The following is a 22025-nucleotide window of genomic DNA, read 5'->3' as shown; positions in this document are numbered from 1 at the left end:
CTGCACCAGGTGCTTTCATGACACTATCAGTCATTATGCTTCCTCCTCTTCTTCTTTAGTTTTGGCCACTTGACAACACACAGGCATTAGATTACCAACTGGAGAGTGCATTATCTTGGCAATTTACGAGCAATGATTCGCCAAACCTGCTTTTTTCCAGTGTAACAAATTTCTTCTGATTTTATTTTGTAGTAACAAGTAACTAAGATGCTTATGCAAAATGTAGTGGAGTAAAAGTAACATTTTCCGGAAATATAAATAACGAAGTAGAGATACTTGAAAATTCTACTTAAGTACAGTAGCGAAGTATTTGTACTTTGTTACATTACAACACTGTCAAATACTTTTTTGCTTTATCTTAGCCCCCGCCCTCCCTACTCATTTTCTCGATTCCCCTAGAAAGAAAAAGGAGTTGACATTGTCACGGCCTTTTAGACCATGGGGTGCAACACAAGCAGGGATAATTTGCTCAAATCAGAAGCCAGAAGTATATTGTATGTGTGACTAAAGTCTGACAGTATTTGATCATATTCTGTACTGGAATTATACCACTGTATGTATAATAATTTAGTTTTTTAGCAACACTAGCAGCGTGGCTCTAGAAATGGCAATGACTGTTGAAATTGTTTTCATGGTCCCAACAGATGAAAGCTAATGGTGACCTCCTGACTTTTTTTAGCACCACTATACTGGATCATCAAGCCAAGAAAATTGCCTTGCCTGCAAATTTGAACGGAGGAGGGGTTTAACGTCAGGAGGAGTTTAACATCAGTAGGCTATAAGCTGTAGGTGGGTGATTTCAACACATTGACCCTAGGGAAAAACATTGCTAAGAACATAAAACCATTTGAAAGGTTTTCTTTATGTGTCATATTAAGAAGATATTAAGCTTGGGAACTCCTGGGAACATAGATATGCTCCCTTATAAAAGGAATTAGCATGTAAGCATTCTCATTGTAAGCATGTTAGCATGCTGAGCATTTAGCCTAATTCAACCCACCACTGTGCCTAAATGCAGCCTTACAGAGCCACTAACTACTCCACTAAGTGACATTTAGGGCCCTTTCTTGCACTCAGCGCAATTGCCTTTGTACACTGTATCGTTCCTATTTTGCACCCGACGCACAGCGGACTTTTCCCTCCACAGACGCACGTTGGTAAATTAGGGAATGTATTTGCTCTCCCGCGGGTGGTTCAGCGAAAAGAGGAGGCGTGTTCCGGCGCAAACGTTCCCTGGTGCTATTTTGCAGTTTCAGAAAACTTTCCAACACAGACCAGGAAAACACCTGGTCTAAAGTCAGTGGCACTAGTCTAAAGTCAGTAGCGCGTTATTCAGATGCTATTTTAGCGGCGCATGCTTGGCCATAATGTAGCGTGTGCACAACGCGCATACACTTTGCTTCTCTCATCTACAGGCAGCAGTTTCCATTTTTGTAAACCATACATAATTACAAGGAAAAATATTACTGAAAATGCGCTTCAGGTGTTTGGATTGGTCAGGAGGCATTTTACAGTACAGTCCTGAAAAAGTCGCAGCATTCTTTGTGGCTTGTTGTGTTTTACATAACATTTTCATGAATCATGGATGTGTTGATGACATAAATGAGGAAATATTAGAGGACTTAAGGAGACGTGAGGTTGAACTACGGTGGGATCTGGTTCGGGAGTGGCAATGTGCTCTTGGTGGAGCGGGTGGACGGAGATAGAGTGGGGGGAAGAGGAAGGGGCACAACAGGTGCAGGTGGTGCTTTTGGAGGTCCACGCTCCATGGCTGCAGCAATCCTCTCCAGACTTGAGGAGATGCGCCCGACAGGAGCAGCAACATCGCCACCCGGTCAAGACGGGCATTTATTACTTTGCCGCATCCCGGACAGCTCCCGCTAGTTTGCACCAGGCAAATCCGCCGTCATAATAGCAATCCGCCATGGAACAAGCGCGCCTGCTCTTAAAGGGAATGTGAGATGACGCTCTGATTGGTTTATTGCACGTTACGCCCAAACCACACCTAGCTTCTTCAGAACAACCCATTTTAGATTTGCGTCGGGCGCAAGAGTCATTTATCCCGCCGGTATAATAGCAACAGCGCCAGAGATCCGCCCACAAAGCTACTTGCGCTTCACGTTTGATACTTGCGTTTTAGATCGTTAAAATAGGGCCCTTAGTATATTTAGACAGTACGAGAAAGGCAAGTTGTCACAATGGTTGCTGAAAAAAATGTGCATGGACACACTGACCTTGTTTTCAGCATATCACATGAAGGACAGTGAACTCTCCACTGAAGATTAGCATTTGGATAAAAAAATTAGCCAACACCTAAACAATGCTTGAGATTTTGCAGTTATTGAACATTGCCAAATTTGACCTTGAAATAGTCTCCAGATGCTTTATATTCAGTTTTTAAATATTAGTCAGGGCTCTGTGAACATGTTCCAATCCCAACCATCTGGACACATTTTGGTACACACTTCATTTCTGTGTTGCACTTAGATACACTTCCTCACCTCTATTGTGTAAAAAGTTACACATATTCTGCTGAAATAACCTCAATGAAATTGCCACCATTAAAAAAAAAAAAAGATGTTCAATTAAACTGTGGGAAAATGTGTTTCTGTGTCCAAGTGACTTTTGATTCAGTAAAAAGTAGTCTAACGTGTAAGCAGTGGTTCTGTAAATGTCATATTGAAATGACAATGTTACTGAGTAATTTTTTCAGTCCGAGCAACTTAAACTGGCTTCTCAGGTCCCTCTCTGCACACGTTGACATCAAACACAAAAACACCTGGTCGTGACTTGAAGTCATGCTTTTTGTGTTGCCAGCCATAAATCAAATTAACTACCGTTATATCTAGTTAATGGGATTAGAGCAGGGGGACACTGTAGGAGACATCAATCTGGTCTGGAAGTCAGCCATGAATTTGGTTATTTCACAACTCACAGGGTCTCCTTGGCCAGCTGGCACTAGCAGGGGCTGCTGGTCTGCAATGATTTACACTAATATCTCCTTATTTTGCTGCAGTAAGGACTTCAGTAATTGTACAACATATGCACTATAGAGCAAAGCTAAATATAATACCTATATATTATTTTTACTTAGTTTGACATTTTGAGTAATAATCTTATTTATTTTCTTAGATGAAAAGATTGATACAACTCATGTCTGTATGTTAAATATGAAGGGAGGGGGCTTAAACAGACGGAGCATTTCAGACATGTCTATTTAGACAGAGAGTATAATAAATATTATTTGTTTTTTAAACATCTAGAAACCCACAATACAAGTTTGAACTTGAAATTAGCATGATATGTCCCATTTCAGCAAACCGCCTCTAGTTTACAGACACTCGCCCAGCAAGAAAGCATATAAATGTATCTCCAATAATGTCAAACTATTTCTTTGAGGATCAGTATAAAGTAAACCACTTGGTTGGAAATGTACCTTTTCAATAACCAAAACCCAATTACCAATTTAAAACAAATGGACAATGGATATTATTGTCTGTAACAATATCACTGCTAATTTCTTGTGTACTGTGCATCAATTGGCAAATTATGTGGTAAGGAATCAATTTATATTCTGAAAACAGAGTATGCCGTTAGAAAACCCCCCTACATCCCCTCTACATTTCTATGAACACCTCCATCATATTCTGAATCAAGACATACAAGACATTTAAAATGCTCGTGAATTGTAAAATACTGATATTTTTATTTTTCAAAAATGCAGAAATGTTTTATGCTTTACACAATCCAGGCATCCGCTGAGTCAATAAACCCATATGAAAAAAATATTCAGTCAATCAAACATCCGTTAAATGTTATTTTTATATTGTTTTGTAAAAGTTCTTTGCTTGTCATCCACAAATTGTTCGGCTTTCATTTTTCATGTATTCTGTTGACAATTAACTAAAATCTCTCATGAAGAAATTACTTAGGATGAGAGGAGGTTAAATAGGCCTCACTGTGAGAAAGCTGCATGTAGTCGCACAGATGAGGCTGGGAGGGGGGCAGGACTGGGGTAGATGGGACAGTTTAGGGTAAGGAAAGGAGCAGGAAAAGTGGATAAAACAGGAAAGTTACAATATCAGGGTTCGGGCCTTTGGTTAAGTTACTTGTTAGGATCAAGGTTTGGGAGTTTGGGGTTTGCTGTTTAGATGAAATATAGGGTTTTTATCTTTACATTATAAACCAAGATACAGTAGACAGAGTTTGACCATTTGTCATTTATTTAATGACAACTATGACAGTACTGCATCTCTGCCACATAATTTGTCAATATGAATTGGTTCAAATTGATTTCATGAAAGCTACCAATCGTGTTGTGATAGCAGTAACCACCACTGCCCTCAAGCACTCACTGTGAAGTCAGCAGGAAAACCTCCAACTTTTCTCTGAAATAAAATCAATTATTATTGCCTCAAGATGTTCATGTTTTTTTTTATAATTAACGTCTTGGTGGCGATTTGAAAAAAATGCGACTGCATTAAGAGGATATTAAGGCTTAAAAAACTTTGTGTTTGGAGGTGCGTTTGCCATCATTGTGAACTATTACATCAAGCCGCTGATCATCCCTCATCAGCTCCGCCCAGGCTCTACCTAATTAATTAAATTTGGCTCTGAACAATTGACAACATGGTGGCAGGTAGTAAATAGAACTCCAGGCTTTAATTAAAATTAGGGTGACACATCCACATTTTTCTACAGACTATGACACTGATATTTTACGCTTCAACAATTCTTAGTTAAATAAGGTTTCAGTCTAGCCTGGGAAAACCCTGACAAACTTCCGGCAAATTTGAGATTTGCTCTACAAGTCAGTCTGGCCAAGAGCCCATTCAAGCCCATTTCCAATTTTTAATCAAGGCACCAATCACAACCATTGAGGCGGGCTTTACACGATGACGATAGCGCAGCGACGGCAAGCAGCTTTTTGTTTACATTCAACATGACGGCCACCGAACGTTCTCTTTGTCGGTAACATTGGTCGGTACACGATCCGTTCTGCCTGCACGATCCATTCTGCGCATGTGCAAGATAATACTGTTTTACCGAGGATACGACCTGCACGATCTGTTCCACGCTAGCCTATGGCTAGCCTCCACCGGGAAGCTAACGTTAGTTTAGCTAACAGCTAATTTGGCTAATCGCTAGCTGACAGCTAGATTCAGTCTAAAATAACGTTAAGTCAAACTTAATGGGAAAAGCAGGCTACAGCTAAATTAAGACTTTACAGTAATAACAATAAAGACAAATATTGAGTGATTGTATTTTAAATGAGCACAAGTAAAGTAGAACTGACGTAACAGCTGTTATATATGTTAACGTTTATTTTCAAGTTTCATTTTGAGGGTCTTTTAAAGTTATTACATGATGTCTCAGCTAGCGGTTAGCCGAATTAGCTGTTAGCTAAACTAACGTTAGCTTGGCTGTCAACCGGAAGCGTGGAACAGATCGTGCAGTGTCATAAATCTTCGTACAACAGCACATGCGCAAACATTTTGCGCATGTGCAGAATTGATCACGTATGTGCAGAACGGATCGTGTACCGACACTCTTAATACATCCATGCTACCAAAGCGCAGCAACCCGTTAATGCCAAGGGGGTAAGCAAGCGTCTGGAATGCGTAGCTCCTATGGCGCCATTTTGATGCTAACAAGTGATCACCCACCGTTAGCATTCCATTGACTGCCATTCATTTTGACGTCGCTTTGACAGCGAATAACTTTACATCTGAAGCGTTTAAAGACTCTATATTTGTCCATTGTTCATTTCTAAAGAAACACGACAATGTATAAAAGGCTCCATTACCTCACGTTATGGCTCCATAGCAGACGTTTTTGTAAAAATAGGCTAACGATTGTGTCATAACCAAGCGACTTACTGTCGCATAGTAGAGGAATTACCATATAGTACAGGAGAAGCTCGCAGGCAGTTTGGATTTACATTAGCTGTTTAGGTTTAATTACTGATGTTAACTAGCATTTTAGTTAGCAATAATTAGCCTGTGCCCATATTATCTCCTTACATATACCTACGCTCTCTGTCTCTGTAAGATTGGGAAAGATTGAGATTTCTCTTGGCACAGCTACCAGAAGACTTACAACTTTCAGACAGGTTGCTCACGTCACATTTACGTCTCTGTCAGTTGGAGGCTGCGCAGTAACACTCAGCGCTCACCGCAAAAGTGCTTTTAATAGCCTTCACTGGTCTCCGTCCAGAGCAATGGGGTCTGTTGGTCCAGTTTATATATGTCAATGGTTGATGCCGGTGTCGCTGCTACGTCACCCGGATCGTTGGTCTTATTGGTTTAAGAACTATCCAATTGCACCCAGAGGTATTTGAGCGGCGTCCGTTGGTGATGCCCCCTTTGGAAATGAGCTGTGAATGAACACTCCCCAGACCCACTCTCAGTTCCAACTGAGAAGGGTCTGGTGTCAACCAGGCAACATGGCTAGTTTCAGTCAGCATTTGGTAGTTCAAGCAGGCTTCAAGAAATACTGGGGCACCTGGTAAGGTGTGAAATGTACAGACAAATACAAGAAAGGATTATTTGTATTTTTGGGACACGCTGTGATGTGGGACCCCCTGAATCATCACCACCTGTCTGTCTGCAAACACATTAATCAAGGTTGGGTTTATTAGCAATTAAGTGTAAGGCCTTTAAGAGAAATGTTAAGAACAAGGGGGAAAGGAGAACGGGAAGGGATTAGGATTAAAGGGTTAAGGGTCATGGTTTTTGGCTGGTGCTCAATCATCAAACCAATTCTGCATTATCTACACAGTACTAGCTCATCATCCGATGGTCAAACAACTAGACAGGATGGTATGAAAATGTCCTATTCTTCATCTACTATACAGGTATCAAGATGTTTACACAGTTAAGAATTATTGAAATGACTGTGCATAGCAAATATATCCTTTAAATAAAGGTACTGTGTACATACTACAGTGGGTGAGATAGAAAGACAACCAGCCTTGCTTCAGGACACCTATACAATAATATAGTAATATATGAAATGAAAGCAATAATGTGGTTAAATAAGTCATGTTTGAATGCAAGAGCAGGTAAATGCTATAAATCATATTATATAATCTGTATCTTTCCAGTCTATTTACAAGAGTTTAACACATAGCTGGTTAAAGTGATTCTTCAGTAAGTCTGACAACACTTCAGAGGCCCTTTCTTCTTCTGAAGCTAATTTCTTTGTCTTGGCACACTTTCCTGTGTTTTCCATATCACTCTATCTCACTTTGTCTTTCTCGCTCTCACAACTGTTAAATCCCTTGCAATAAAATCTTAATCTCTTTCACACCATCTGACCAGCTTTTCCTTCAGCTAATGATGTTTTTTTAATCCCCTCTTCCTCTCTGCCTGTCTTTACATCCATCTCTTTGCTGAAATTGTGTTATATTCTCCTCAGCTTAGTTTGATCCTTGGCAGATAGGGCCTTTGATCTTTTAATGAAAAAAAAATGCTACATTCACATTTCACAGGTTGTTCAAGTTGACATCAGCAGTCTGTGTGTGTAGTACTTCTTAGCTCAGTTCTGCATCTGCTCAGTCTCAGCACTGCTTCACTGTGCAGCACAGGTACAGTAGGAGATGTAAACTGATCCATAACTGACCCTTTTGCCACAGCGCTCCTCCTCTTCCTCCTCAGGTGTAGAAAAAGCAGAAGTCTTAATATCCAAAGCAGGGAGACATTTGTTGGATGTCTTGGCTCATCTTGTTCAAGGTTATGAGCGAATGATGCATAGAACTGCACCTCCAGGGATCCAGTTTGTCTTCAATTCCCCAACGTGCAACACACAGCTGTCTGTCTTTTCATCCTGTTACTGAAAATGTCTTTCTGTCACTCCATCTGTAACAATCCTGCAGGGTAATTAGTAGAGGTATTTAAGTCCTTTGTTCTCTCTGTGTGTGTGTGTGTGTGTGTGTGTGTGTGTGTGTGTGTGTGTGTGTGTGTGTGTGTGTGTGTGTGTGTGTGTGTGTGTGTGTGTGTGTGTGTGTGTGTGTGTTAGTATGTTTGTGTTGTAATTATGTCCCTGTGTGTGCAAGTATCTTGCTGCGGTTATACACGCGTGGTGGAGTGTGTGTGCGTGGAGATGTGTGTGTGTGGCAAGTGTGTATTACTATATGGGCTATGGTGTGTGTATCCCTGGTGTGGATGCCCCATCCTCATCCCCACCACTGATCCAGGCGTCATGGGGGTCATCGGCGTTGCCGGGGTAACAGGGTGTGATCCAGGAGTCACAGGCAGTGATCCTGGGGTCAGAGAGGTCATGAGGGGGACGTCGTCAGGCGAGCGGCGCAGGGTGAGGGTGTAGTCTGGCGGGCAGGTGAGGCGCACGGTGTCCAGTGTGCTGTAGATGTCCTGGGTGTCCATGCCATCCAGGGCGTCCAGCGTATCCAGAGTGTGATGGTGGTGAGTGTTGTTCCTCTCGTCTGCTGATGCCGCATCACACTCTAGCTGTTTCACCTAAAAGGTTGGATGGTGGATAAATAAATGGTCAGATAAGGAGTTAAAGCAAAGGGACACACAGAGACAGAAAGGGAAAGAAGCTAAAATAATGATGGATGCCACTAACAATATCATTTTCATTATTGATTAAGCTACCAAATAGTTTCTTTAACTCTTTTCTATAACACATAAAATGTAAAAAAAAAAAATATAGTGAAAAATGCACATTATATATTCCTAATGTCCAACCAACCCCCAAAGATGTTAAATTTACAGTGATGATATAAAACGAACAAAAAAGCAGCAAATTCTCACAATTGAGAAGCTGGAACCATAAAAATTACCTCAAATGTCTTAAACAATAAAAATAGTTGCTGATTCATTTTCAATAACTCAACTAATTAGTTAAGCTCTAATTTTTTTTTCTAAAACTGAGGTTCCACTGTTACGCATTTCATCAGACATAACACTTCACATGTAAAACAACTCCTCATTTTTAAATACCATTTACTCGAAATAATATGTAATGATCATATATTCACAATATGTAATACATATTTATAATACTTAAGCCCTACAGTACTATAAATGTAACATATACATCATTTTAATTTGGGTTGTCTGAAAATGTATATAAAACTATAAAGGGTAAAAACTGGCAACCAGTATCTGTGTTAGTGTCATTGGCTTAGACATCTGTCAATCAAGCAGAAACGTGCATCCCTACACATAACTCTCTGTAAACCTTAATTTCTTAAAAATTACTACCATGACTCATTACAATTTGTGAAATTATGTATCAAGAGTCTAAATTCTCATAGTAAGTTAGATTTGTTTCAGATCAAGCATCTGGCAGTCAAACAAATCAAACTCTATCACTGCTATTTGTCATCATCATCTAAACCACTCCTGACTCATTTTGAATAATTTGTAGGTGATGTCTAGCCTCTGCAAGGTCAGCATGTTTTTCAAAAGAATTATGTTTAACACAAGCATACAGTGTCACATCAGGTCTACTGGTGGTGCCCAAAAAGCTAAAATCACCATAAAATCACCACACAATGATATTTCATAACACAATTACAAAAGCAGCTACAATGTTGAGCTACATTACTGGAGTTGAATTGCCAATTAACAGTATTTGTCAGCTTCATAAGAGATTTGACATTTAGCACTGACTGTGTGAGATATCAGAGCCACTAACTGGGCTTAAAAGAAGCCAAACTGTTGGTGGATGAATTGGAGGCAACTGGAAGCAATTCAGGCAATTGGACCCAGCTCACACATGCACACGCATCAGAACATACTCACAGATACACACACACAAACACACACATCTCAAACTGATAATGTCTGCTGATGACAGGTTGTGTTTTGCAGTGTTCAAGTGCTCAACTGGCAGCTTCTTCACTGGCAAGAAAGGAGTTCATTCAGTAACATGCACACAACCTCAACTGGTTTGATAGTTCTTATAATAACATGAGCAATTATTAACAATAAGTGTTATTAATTTTAATATTACTTTTAAATTATGTGACTACAGAAGCACACAGACACTCCACACATTGGGCTCAGTTGTGGAACACACAAGCACAGTGAATATAAAAGAACACATGACTTACCTGTAAAGACATCAGTCCCTCCCCCTGCAGGTGGGCCGCAACATCTGCAGGTGTGATGTCTCGTCTCGGGGGAGGAAGTGGACGTGGCCGACGATGCTCCAGACGCCTCTTGTCTTTCTTGTACAGCAAGGCCGCAAACGCAAGGATGTTAAGAAATAACAGTGACGCTCCCACCGCAATCGTCACTGAGAGTTCAGTTGAGTAGTCCTCATTAGGGACACGGACCCCGTCTTCCCCTCCACCTTGGCCTAAAGCAGACTCTGGTGGCTGTGGAGTACCTGGTTGTGAACCTGGGTGACGTGTACTACTAGGCGGCCAACCTTTGGCTAGACGCTTGGTGTAAGAATAAGGAGTATCATCCTGTGGAGAGGGACTATGGGTGAAGGAGGACACCGATTGGAGGAGCTCGTTGACATGATGCAAGTGAGGGACCAGCTGGAGCCAGAAGGAGATTTTGGTGGCACGGTAGTGGTCTCTGACACGCGGCTTCAGGCCAATGTGGAGGTACAGCTGCTCTTTAGGGGTGTACTTAGACCAGGCCACTTCTTCAAAACGGTTAGGTTTAGTGTGGATGAACTTGGTATCTTGAGGAACCGGCTGGTTTGGGTCACTGGAAAGTATGAAACACGATGAGTTATTTAATCATATCCAGATGGGTTGGTGGTTATGTAAGTTTTTTTGTTTTCATAATTTATTGGTAATAAAAGAAAGAATTTATCATTTGTGTTAAGCGAGACATTGCTTGTATCCCCTCTGAACCCGTTTTTCTACAAATCACTGTAATCATACACAAAAAGAACAAAGAAATATTATAATAAAAACAATTACATAACTCAGCAATAGTAAAGTATTTGTCAGATTATCTAACACCATGTAAAATTCTAAATCAAATCACCAAAATAATAGTTCATCCTAACAGCGAGACCACTCCATGATTGACATAGGATTAAATAAACCACAATTAAATGCAACAGAGAATACAAAGTTTCCACCCACGTAATTACATGCAATGGTCATATTTTAAAATTGGAATTTTAGTGCAATGATTAAATGTTCTACTATAAATACCAATATTTCATGCTTTTCAGTTGTTCAAATGTCAGAGACTCCCAAAAGAGCTGCTGAAGACTTTTTCTCAGCTGGCTCACTTCCTCTGGAGAGTATGAGTTTCTCTCATGCTATCCAATAGTTTCACCAGTGCTGGCATACATCTTTCTAAATCAATATCAAAGTAACACAAGACAAACCAGTGGCAACCAATATTTGCCGGTCTCTTGCTCTTTTTAATATCCTTTTTCTTTTTCTGGGCGAAGAAGAAGACTCCTATTCCTGAAATTTGGATTTTGAATAAGTGTGGTCCTCCACGTTTCCTTCTTCAAACTTGCCGGGGCCGGGAAGCTACGATACCCATTAGCAACATTAGCAGCACCTGTGAGTTTATCATGTGACAGCGAAAATGCAAAAGGCGGCGCAGTATGTCCTGTATGTCCCTTAACGGCTAACGTATTTCAAGATGGCGCATGAATATGGAGCGTCTACCCCAGTTCATGCAAATGCAAATGTAAAATTTCAAGCCAAAAGGAATACTTGGAATTGATGTGGTTTGTAAACGGGCAACACAGAGTTTTATAATGAACAACTAAACATGTTACACACTGGCCCTTTAATGCACAGTTCAATCTCCTGCAGTTGGAACTGTATGTGAATATTTTCCACTCTATAAACGGACAGATATCTTTATTAAAGATGAATGTGTGTGTTGTATAGTGACGAGATACTGAAAAATCACCTTTCTGACACATACAGACAGGCACTTATTTGACAATTTACCGACTTGTTTGTGTCAGCAGCAAAAATGACGTAAATGAAAGAGTAGCACATCTTCACAGACTTGCCAGTTACACGCTATGTGCTCACTTGTCAATCAACACCTTATGAACAGCAGAAAAAAAGGCAGCTAGTGTAAAGACCTACCGGCACACAAACACATTTATACGCCCACACAGAGGCTTACAAAATATACATCAGGGAGCATCATATCCTCCCTGTTAAGTGAGTTCCATCATTTGAGGCACTCTCAACTGGTTGAAATCTTACTTCAGAGAAAGTTCCCCATTGATAATTGAAGTGCACACTGAAATCTTAACAACCCTCATTGGTGATTTTGCTCTGCAGCTTGCAGCTTGCTGTAACAACAACTTGATACACTGTGATTGCCTTAATGCACCCGCGTTAAAGACAAATAAATAAGAGCACTGTCCTAATTCTGTATGTTGTGCGAGGCTCTATGGTGATTTTGATCAAGGTCTAGACTACAGATGTCTCTGTAAATCTGAAGAGGTCTCAGTGGAGTGAGCCTCGATTGGATTAATTACCGGTAATTACTCACTTTCAGCACTGAAGAAAGAGGGTCCATCCTCAACAATTACTTTTATCTTGTATATCATGTCAGAGTGGAGAGATAAAAAGTACTCTTATCAGTGTGGACTGTTGGGTTAAACAACTGTAGTATTCTTAGCTAGTGGCAGATCATTTCAATTCAATTTTATAAATTGGATCTCTAGAAGCTCTTTTAGCCACTGACAGATGATCTTAATTTTGATTTAAAGTATTGAATAAGCTCTCTGTCTCACCAGTTTTGACCATTAATGGATGAATGAGGGTGCAGAAAGAGAGAAGAGAACAGAACAGAAAAGAAAAGAAAAGAACAGAACAGAACAGAACAGAAGAGAACCCTTGTCAAGATTTTGACATGACAGAGAACCTGTGGGCGCCCTCAATTTGCTGCTTTCATAATTGTATCTAAAGCACTTTTTTGTCATACGTCAAAGAACTTTTGAAGGAAAAGACATATCCTTAATAATAACATATCCTTTGCCTGTGAGCTCGTTATTTTTGTTGAACTAAAACTCCGGCGTTCTCCTCTAATGCATCAATAAATGTTCTCTCAGTTTAAATTTCCATTCCAAACCTTATATTTCTGAAAAACATTTTCTTCTTCCATGCTAAAATGTTACTTATCTTGACAGAGAAATGGCTTCAGGCTAATCTGTCCACTGCTCACAAGTCCTACAAATTGGCACCCAGGCATTTTTCCCATGCAATATGAGAATCATTTGTAGGAAATACATTTGCTAAGCAAAACCTTTTTTTCTTGTTCCTTGTCCTTAATTGTCCTCTTTCTTTGTGAACTCTGTCAGATAACTACACTCCATGCCCATGTTCATGTTAACTATCAATCAGTCCAACAAATTAAACATACAGAAAACTTCTAAAAGAGGCACTATGCTGTTTGTCTTGATGACACCACAGACTTGAGTCTTGGCTGTCTTACTTCGAGCTTGGAGGTGATTTGTTCCTGTAAAATTGAGAGTGAGCTGTCCACAGTTACAGCAACAACACACTGTGTTGCCAGAACCTTGTCTCTGCTGAGGGTCAAAGATAAAAGGCTGATTTCTTACTGACAGCTGTGCATTTTCTTTCACGTTTTAAAAAATGTGATTAAGTGGCTTGGCTTTCATTTGTTTCTACATGTGGGTGGGGATTAAATATTGATAAATTAGAAACGGATTTCTGTGTCTAAGAAGGCAGAAATAAAGAGCTGAATCATGCTGAAGCTGGGCTTTGTTTTGTCTTGATCTTTTGTATATAGTATAGTCAGGCAAAAGGGGGATCTTCCAACTGAAATCAACGTCTCACATCAGTGTACATTTTAATGGCTCACCCAGTCTTGGCAAAGTTGGTCCAGTAAGTCATTACAACAGCGCTCAGCATCACGTCGTTCTTGGAGAAGTTACAGTTGAACAAATCAGTGGGTCCCACCATGGGCACACCGAACACGTAGGGCACCTACACACACACACACACACACACACACACACACAAAATGAAATCAGACCTGCAGGAAAATAAATTCCATGAACATTTAAAATATTTCAGGCTATAGAGGATTGCTTGATTCCACGTATTAAGCACTTTGAACAAATAAAGGCAGCACTTCACGGGTAATCTAAACTAAGAACTCCTGATTTATCGCAAGAATAAAAAATATTTCATTTTTGCCTCGGCCTGAAGTACTCAAACCAAAATGTCTTATCTTTACTCCTTTTCTTGATATCTAATATCATGTTTTGTGCCACCACTTACAAACACTACTACTACAACTGTCACTAATGTTATCTTGGTAAAGCAATACAAGACTGTGGCATCAGCTTACCTCGTCACCATGGGCAGAGTCAGCCCAGGGCGGCGTGGCGTCACTCTGGCAGTGGTGGTAAAAGGAGTAGAAGTATGTGGGCGATCCATACTGAGCGTGGAGGTCAGCTGTAGCGATTGCTGGCGCCACCCATTGGTGGTCTGTGAATAGCGCTACCAAAGTCTTTCGCCGAGTTTCTGCATTGTCCCGGTCCGCCCAGTCCGTGTACATGAACCTTTAGTGTATACATTTCCAAATAGCTGTCAACCACTCTATTAACAACTATTTTACTGTTAATAAGTATATTACACTTGTGCATGCAAATTTAAAAAAACTGGTAGTCAATGTGCATATAGCATGTGCATATTCAAACATCCATTGAAGGAATAGTTTGATATTTGGGGAAATACACTTAATCGCTTTCTTGCCAAGAGATGGATGAAGATAAATACCACTCTCATGTCCGTACACTAAATATGAAACTACCACCAGCAGAGGGTTACTTTAACTTAGCATAAACACAGGAAACCGGAGGAAACTAACTACTCTGTCTAAAGTTTAAATTATTATAATTAGCAAGATTTAGCACGGCACATTGGAAGTAATGTGCATTCTTGGTCTCTGCTGGTTGCCTGGCAAAGTCATAGTGATGACAAGATTCAAGGATGTTCCTACTCCCAGCCAAGAAATAGTCCGGCATATAACCCCCCGTAAAACCAAAGATTGTCAATTTCACACTTTGTTTTTTGTACCGATTAAAGTAACGACATATAGCATGTTATTTAGGGAGCTTAAGAGCTGCTGATGGGTAGATTCTGTCACCCTTTGACGGAGCTAGGGTAGCTGTTTTAATCTTTATACTACGCTAAAATAACCATCTCCTGACTGTTGCTTCATATGTAACAAACAAACATTAGAGTGGTATCAATGTTGTCATATAACTCTGGGCAAACGAACGAGCGTATTTCCCAAAATGTCAAACTATTCCTTTAAAAAATCTGACATTTACAGACTTACTCACCTTATGCTCTCTCTCAATGTATCTCGGCCTTCTGGGTATCCATACAAACTATCCACAAAGTCTGACACTGCAAAGTCAAAGTCCTCAGCCGTGACACCGTCTTCTGAGTCCACAATGCCCTCTACAAACTTCACGCCCTCGCCCTGATTAACCCCCAGCATCACGTCGTAGTTCAGAAACTCTCCCTGCTCCATCAGAATCTGGGGGTCATCAGGTATAACATCACCATCAATCACCGGGGCAAAAGCTGTGTGATATTTGGCCGGCGTTATGCTCTGCTCCACAAGTTCGCGGTAACTCCGGCCCTGAAGGCAGGCGACCAGTTGAGTGCTGTCGTCGATGCCGCAGCCCACCCTCTCACCAAGCTGACGGGCGTACTTGCTGGGCTGGTAGTTGACAGCCCAACTGGCTAAAGCACTACCGCTCTGGATGATAGCTCTATGGAACAGGTCTGAGATACACATGAACACACATAAATACAAATATGGGTGTACACAGCATATAAACTAAGGCACACATATGTTTACATTTATGGACGCACATGCATGAATGAATCCATATGTTTGCACACTTGGAGGGTTACACAATATATTTGCATGCATAAACAGATGCAAAACTAGCATTGCCACAGCAAACACTGAATTCAGAGACAAGCATTATTCAAAAGGTTGACAGGCCATGGGTAGAACGTCAGGTTCAAGTAGGTAAGGGTTAACAGTTTAAAATAATACAGCTCTCAGCTAATCTGTATGAGTCACAGGCTGCCTGTATTATTCAGAGAATTTGAAGGCTTATTCAGGCATTTATACCAGTAACTGAAAGCTGTATTGGTCTACTGGAGACCATGAAAGATGTCATAACCATAAGTGTCATAGCTTTCACAGCACCCATTCACCTACCTGCCACCCATCATATGTGCCCAACTGTCTATCTGCCTATACTCTCTATGCATTTCAAAGTGCATAAACCTTTCCACAGCTTTGCCGCATAAGTTAATGAAACACACAAAGTAAGCAGGGTTTTTGTACATGATTCTTCCTTACCCTCAGAGTAGTGAGACAAGGTGAGCAGGCTGACGCACGAGGCCCCAGCCCCGGATCCAAACACAGTGACCCTGCTTGGGTCTCCTCCGAAGGCTGCAATGTTCTCCTTCACCCAGCGCAAAGCCTGGATCTGATCCAGCAAGCCGTAGTTCCCTTTTGCTGCCTGGTCACCTGTACTGAGAAATCCTACAGGCAGACAGAGGAAGATGTTGTTATTACATATAGAACATATAGTACTAAAGACTAAAAATGCCCTTTGAGTAAACTATGTATTAATAATGAATCGATCACAAAAGGTTTTTCCTGCTGACTTTTTAGAAAGTCATCTTACAATGTCCAAACACACAGAAACAGACAGGAAGGTGATTCCCACATCGTGGCATCCCCACTGTTAATATCAATTATGCATGAGTCTTGTTTATTATACATTTAAAAATAATAAATGAATGAAAAATTCTATGCCTCCCCTACAATTCCTCGACATTGGTTTAAATCAACAAGGTGCATCCATATTCATGTAGTGAAAATCCACTTACACACACACGTACATAAATTTACACAAATGCAGCTATCCCTTGTTCCCTTTACTGCTGATGGTGTGAAGTAAACAAAAGGATCCTAATGACCCACTCCATGACAGTATATCTCATTACTGCAGAAGCTAATTTCTCTGAACCTCAAGCTGGCCAAGAACACATACTGTAAGAGTATAATGAGCAAGAAAGGCGACGCCGTTAAAATAATACATTTTAACACTTAGGTGCAATTTGTTAGAAATTTCTCTCATGCAAAATGGTCATTATAAGAATATCATATTAATATGATCACAATAACAGTTTGAGAATGCCTTTATATATACTATAAGTGCTTTCATATGTTTAAATTTAATTATGTTATCTACATTTATATAGAAAAATGCACAAATTCCAGCAGATTACAGTGAATTAGCAAAAAATAGTCACGTGCATAACTGTACACTACTTTGCATATACGGGCTCACCTCATGTATCCAACTTATGATGAAAATGATGAGGAGGAAGAAGAAGAAGAAGAGGAAGAGGAAAACACTGCTACTCATGATGATGATGGTGATGATCAGATTGGAGGTGGTGTAAACACAGAGGATGGAGATGAAGACAAAAAGCTTAATATGGTGGTAACAGCTATATCAACTAGTTTTATCCCCAAGGTCAGAATTACTTGTCAACCACAACGCAGATGCAGATTTATGTCATCACATAAAATCATATCTAACCAAAGCCTTGAAAGCTTATAAAATACAGAAAAGACAAGGTCTAATAAACTCAAATCAATATTTCTTTTGTTGAATGACTTTCCTTTTAACATGTATTCAACCCTACTCTGCTCCATTTTCAAAAACCTTCTCAGTCTAATTAAAGGGGAAGTGGTCTTCATATCTGACATACAGTATTAAAATGTTTTGTGTGTACACGTGATCTATAAAATGTGCTGAAACTGCATAAAAAGGTAGGAAACTCAAAAGTGCACTAAATAATTAAGAGAAAGAGCAACCAAATGCCATAAGAATTATTCATTTACTTTTGTCTCTTATAGTAAGTACATTTTGATTGATGCATCTATATACAATTTATCAAAGGCCTTATTCAAATATATGTTTTATCATGTCACTTTATGTAACATAAATCCACAGAATCAAGTAGATTAAAGAGATAATGGCATTTGGGTTAAATCATTATAAATATTGCTGAATAGGCTAAATTCAAACATACTATATGCACATGTTTTATTAACCTGCTGGCACATTTTAATTAATCTCTTCATATGAATATTTACAGTAAATTGTGAGCAACTCCTAATGAGAGTGAGGGCATGATTTAACCCATAATGATATGCAGCTTGCACATCTGACTTAATCAATATGAAGGCATGCTGTGCTCACACAAACTACTCTATACTCAGTGTAATACAGTAAATGATACCTTTAAATCGTCTTTTTGACCCTTCTGTGGCCCTGCTCTGGCTTTGTAATTTTTATAATTACAGCCGCAAAAAGACTAAATGCCAGGATTCTAAGATATTCTATTTATTCAGCCAGTGCTTTGCATAGCTGTCTAAAATTAGAAAAACCACAGAGAATCAGATTTTCCCTGTTCAGAGAGCAATGAGTCAGAGAGTCATGGAGGTAAAAAGGATCAGATTTGAGTCAATGCAAGTAGTGGAAAAAATTGGCTTCAGGGGGCTTATTTCCACTAGGGACACCCCTACTGAACATGTTTTCACAAAAAAAAAGCAATTTGGTTTTCAAATTTCATAGCTCACTGAAGGATTAAACAATCCAGATGGTAAATACAATGTCAATGTACAGAAACTGTAAAATTCAAAGGGAGGAACAATGGTGTGTTAATCCTTAGTTAAAAGAAATACCATTTCCATTGCATCAATACTCATGTTCATTAAAAAATACGTCACCCAGTAAAAACCTGAGAACCCATTGCAAAACTAAAATAAAACTGGATTAAAATAACAACATTGACTTTGGTTTTATATGAAAACATTACTTACTCATACGTGAACATTAATCAATACAGTTTGCTCTTTGGTAACTTATTAAAAATGAAAAAACTGCTAAATCCCAAATTTACATAAATGCAACAGAGATGTGTTAATTGCATTCCCAATTATTATCCATTCACGGACCTTTAGCCTAGTCCCCAATGTGTAAAGTAAATTACTATACAGTAGGTGCAGTGATATTATCAGTATACCCATTAATATTAGTATATGCAGTGGTTGTCAAGATATGGGTATCTCTATTATTGAATAACTCAATAGGATGAAAATGTATTGTAATATAGAATCCAGAGGTATGCTTTAACAGTGATGCTAACAGGCTGGGGACACAGGGATTTATTTTAAAATGCAGCTACACCAGTACTAACAGTCATATTACCATAAAGTACTGGGACTGTTCAGCAAATTTCATAGAGACATATTAGGTATAAAAGATATATAATTTTACCCAGTACTCCTAGGCGATAGTTGAGGGTTATGACAATGACGTTGCCGTAGCTTGCCAGCACGCTGCCATCCATCATGTTGCCAGTGCCTTCTGTGTACGAGCCCCCATGGACGTAGACCATCACCGGCCGCTGACCCCCCTCCTCATGGATGTCTGGGAAACAAAGAGAAAGACCAAAGATAGATAGATTAATAGATTAATAGATTGATCAATAGATTGATAAATACATATTTGCAACAACAAATGGCCTGATGCTGTGTTCTATCCTGTGTTCAAGGTGATCATGCCAGTGCTATATATAATCACTTTTTGTGATTGAGTGTAGGCACAGATCCACCCACCTTCCTTCTGCCTCCATTGTTTGTTGTTTGAATAAATGTCCATATCAACTGTGTGTGTGTGTGTGTGTGTGTGTGTGTGTGTGTGTGTGTGTGTGTGTGTGTGTGTGTGTGCGTGCGTGCGTGCGTGCGTGCGTGCGTGTGTGCGTGCATGTGTGTGCACAGGTGTGAGTGTGTGTCTGTGTCTGACCACTGTCCACCATTTGTATGTATCTCAGCCTTTAATCACTCGGTGGGTTTATACCTACAAAAGCAGGAACAGGCGGTGGCTCCCTTGCTTCACTATGTTTTATATCTCCCTACTTTCATTTCTCAGCAGGTGGAAATAAATTGAAAGGGTTTGGAAGTGTTCATGCTTGCCATGATGTGAGCATTGTGTGTGTGCGTGCGTGCATGCGTGCGTGTGTGCGTGCGTGCAGGGGCACATGCATGTGTATGAACCAATATGTATGCATGAGTAAGTCTGTGTCCTTCCCACTTTCCTCCACAAGTAAAGGCGTAAACCCCTTGGCAACAGACGCAGGTGTCTGCATATTAAGTGGTGGTTCAACCAGAGGCGTGCACAAGTGGAGGGGACTGCAGCCCAGTTAAAAAAACAACTTTAGTTATTTATTTAACAATGGTATGTCTGTGCCCTGACAGGACACTTTCATGTTTTAATCTAGTATTAATGTGTCTAAAATCTATCTTAATGTCACAGCAAAAATGCCCACGAAATCACCTTGCAGTCACTCCAAGATTGCAAGTGATTTTGGCTGTGATATATGATTGATGGTGGTATAGTTAGCTAGTGCCACTTTGTTACCACTCTGTTTTGACCTTACATGTGAAAAAAACTTAAATATGTCATCCTAATTATAACCCTGCATGCATATTTATTCCCACTTGGCCCCGAGAGTCACACCTTTGGGTTCACTCACCTTCCTCAGTGGGCACGTAGATATTGAGGTAGAGACAATCCTCACTCTGGTGAGTGAGGTACGTCGCCGCTATATCCAGGTTAGCTGTGAGCCAGGAAGGCATCATATCTCCCAGCATGCTCCTCTCATCCAGCGACTGCGGGCACACGGGAGCGAACTGCGTCACATTTCGTATTCCTGGCCAGGGCAAAGGAGGCTCGGGCGGCTGGAAGCGCCGGTCTGCTGTTGGAGGCCTTGCATATGGTACTCCCAGGTACTGGATGACTGGCCCCAGGAGGTCGGAGGGCAGCGGGGTCAGGATGCCACGGATGCGGCCATGCGCCGTGGAGATGACAGGCACAGTCTGCTGTGCAGATGAGGAGGCCGGATCGAGGGAAATGGAGAGGCAGAGGGAGAGGAGGAGGGATAGAAATGGGGAGAAGAAGGATGGGAGAGAAGACAAGGCAGAGGGAGTTCTCCTGGTCCTCGGCTCTGACATGATGGTGTGTTTAGGCGTAGCCAGGAGATGAGGGATGGGACGGGAGGAGAAGGGGCCTTGGGGGGGGGGGGGAGTGTTACAGCTGTGTTGACCCTTCAGAGGTATCCAACGCTCACACACAGCTGCTGCTCAGCTTGGCCATAGCACACACAACACACAGTCCTGACTCTTGCAAACAACCTTTTTCTTTTTGTGTATGTGTTTGGTCCTGTGTGTGAGTCAGTAATTCTGTGCCTCTGAGTGTATGGTGACTCAGTCAGCGAGTCCCTTGAATGCGTGTCTGTGTGTGTATGTATGTGTGGAGGTGTTTAAGCATGTATGTCCTGGACTGGCGATTTCAGCATGTGAGTGTGTATGCGTGTATGTGTGTGTGTGTGTGTGTGTGTGTGTGTGTGTGTGTGTGTGTGTGTGTGTGTGTGTGTGTGTGTGTGTGTGTATGTGCGCGCGTGTGTGTCTCGTTATGTAAACAGTAGCATCACTGTTCCTCTGTCACTCTCTCCTTCCGGTCACCCCCATAACAAGCACAAACTGCCTCCTGGAAAAGAGACAGAGAGGCAAAGAAATGGAAGCAGAGAAGGATTTAATTAGTCTTCATTAGAATAATTACAGTGTCAAATGTCTCACACACACACACACACACACACACACAGCAAACTTACACATCACATCAGATAAATAGGCTGTGCTACCTCACTGCAGTTGACGTTAAAAATAGACATGAGAGCGATAGATAGGGCAAACGATATGTTGTCCGCTCAGCTTAGCTGTGCTCTGTGTTACACAGAACTGTTTTGCATTTGAGTGTGTGTGTGTTTGTGTGTGTGTGTGTGTCCGGTATGCGCTTCAGACATATGTCACATCCTCACTATACAATCTTTTAAAGATCACAGGACCCGGTTAAGGTGGGGGGAGGTTGGAGGAGGGGACACGTCACATGCTTAATTAAAC

General features: G+C 40.7%; 1 protein-coding gene across 1 annotated transcript; it reads right to left on the bottom strand.

Annotated features, from left to right (window-relative positions):
- Positions 1 to 8038: 8038 nt before the first annotated feature.
- Positions 8039 to 21007, bottom strand: LOC114564026 (neuroligin-4, X-linked). Its single transcript, XM_028591157.1, has 8 exons — positions 20600 to 21007; positions 19342 to 19494; positions 16341 to 16526; positions 15298 to 15748; positions 14298 to 14511; positions 13806 to 13930; positions 10082 to 10691; positions 8039 to 8477 (listed from the first exon to the last, which is right to left on the bottom strand). Exons 1-8 carry the CDS (start codon positions 20715 to 20717, stop codon positions 8070 to 8072), a joined length of 2265 nt encoding a protein of 754 aa, XP_028446958.1. The 5' UTR covers positions 20718 to 21007; the 3' UTR covers positions 8039 to 8069.
- Between the last annotated feature and the right edge of the window lie 1018 nt (positions 21008 to 22025).

The sequence above is a fragment of the Perca flavescens genome, chromosome 11, assembly GCF_004354835.1.
Source record: "Perca flavescens isolate YP-PL-M2 chromosome 11, PFLA_1.0, whole genome shotgun sequence".
NCBI classification, from domain to species: domain Eukaryota; kingdom Metazoa; phylum Chordata; class Actinopteri; order Perciformes; family Percidae; genus Perca; species Perca flavescens.
The sequence above is the reverse complement of the archived record's forward strand: the minus strand, read 5'-3'. Positions and strand labels throughout refer to the sequence as shown.

Coding starts and splice junctions, on each gene's coding strand:
- LOC114564026 (XM_028591157.1), bottom strand. CDS start 20,717: ATGCTGGGAGATATGATGCCTTCCTGGCTCACAGCTAACCTGGATATA. Junction 19,495..20,599: donor CTACGTGCCCACTGAGGAAG/GTGAGTGAACCC, acceptor TTTGTTTCCCAG/ACATCCATGAGGAGGGGGGT. Junction 13,931..14,297: donor ACTCTGCCCATGGTGACGAG/GTAAGCTGATGC, acceptor GTGTGTGTGTAG/GTGCCCTACGTGTTCGGTGT.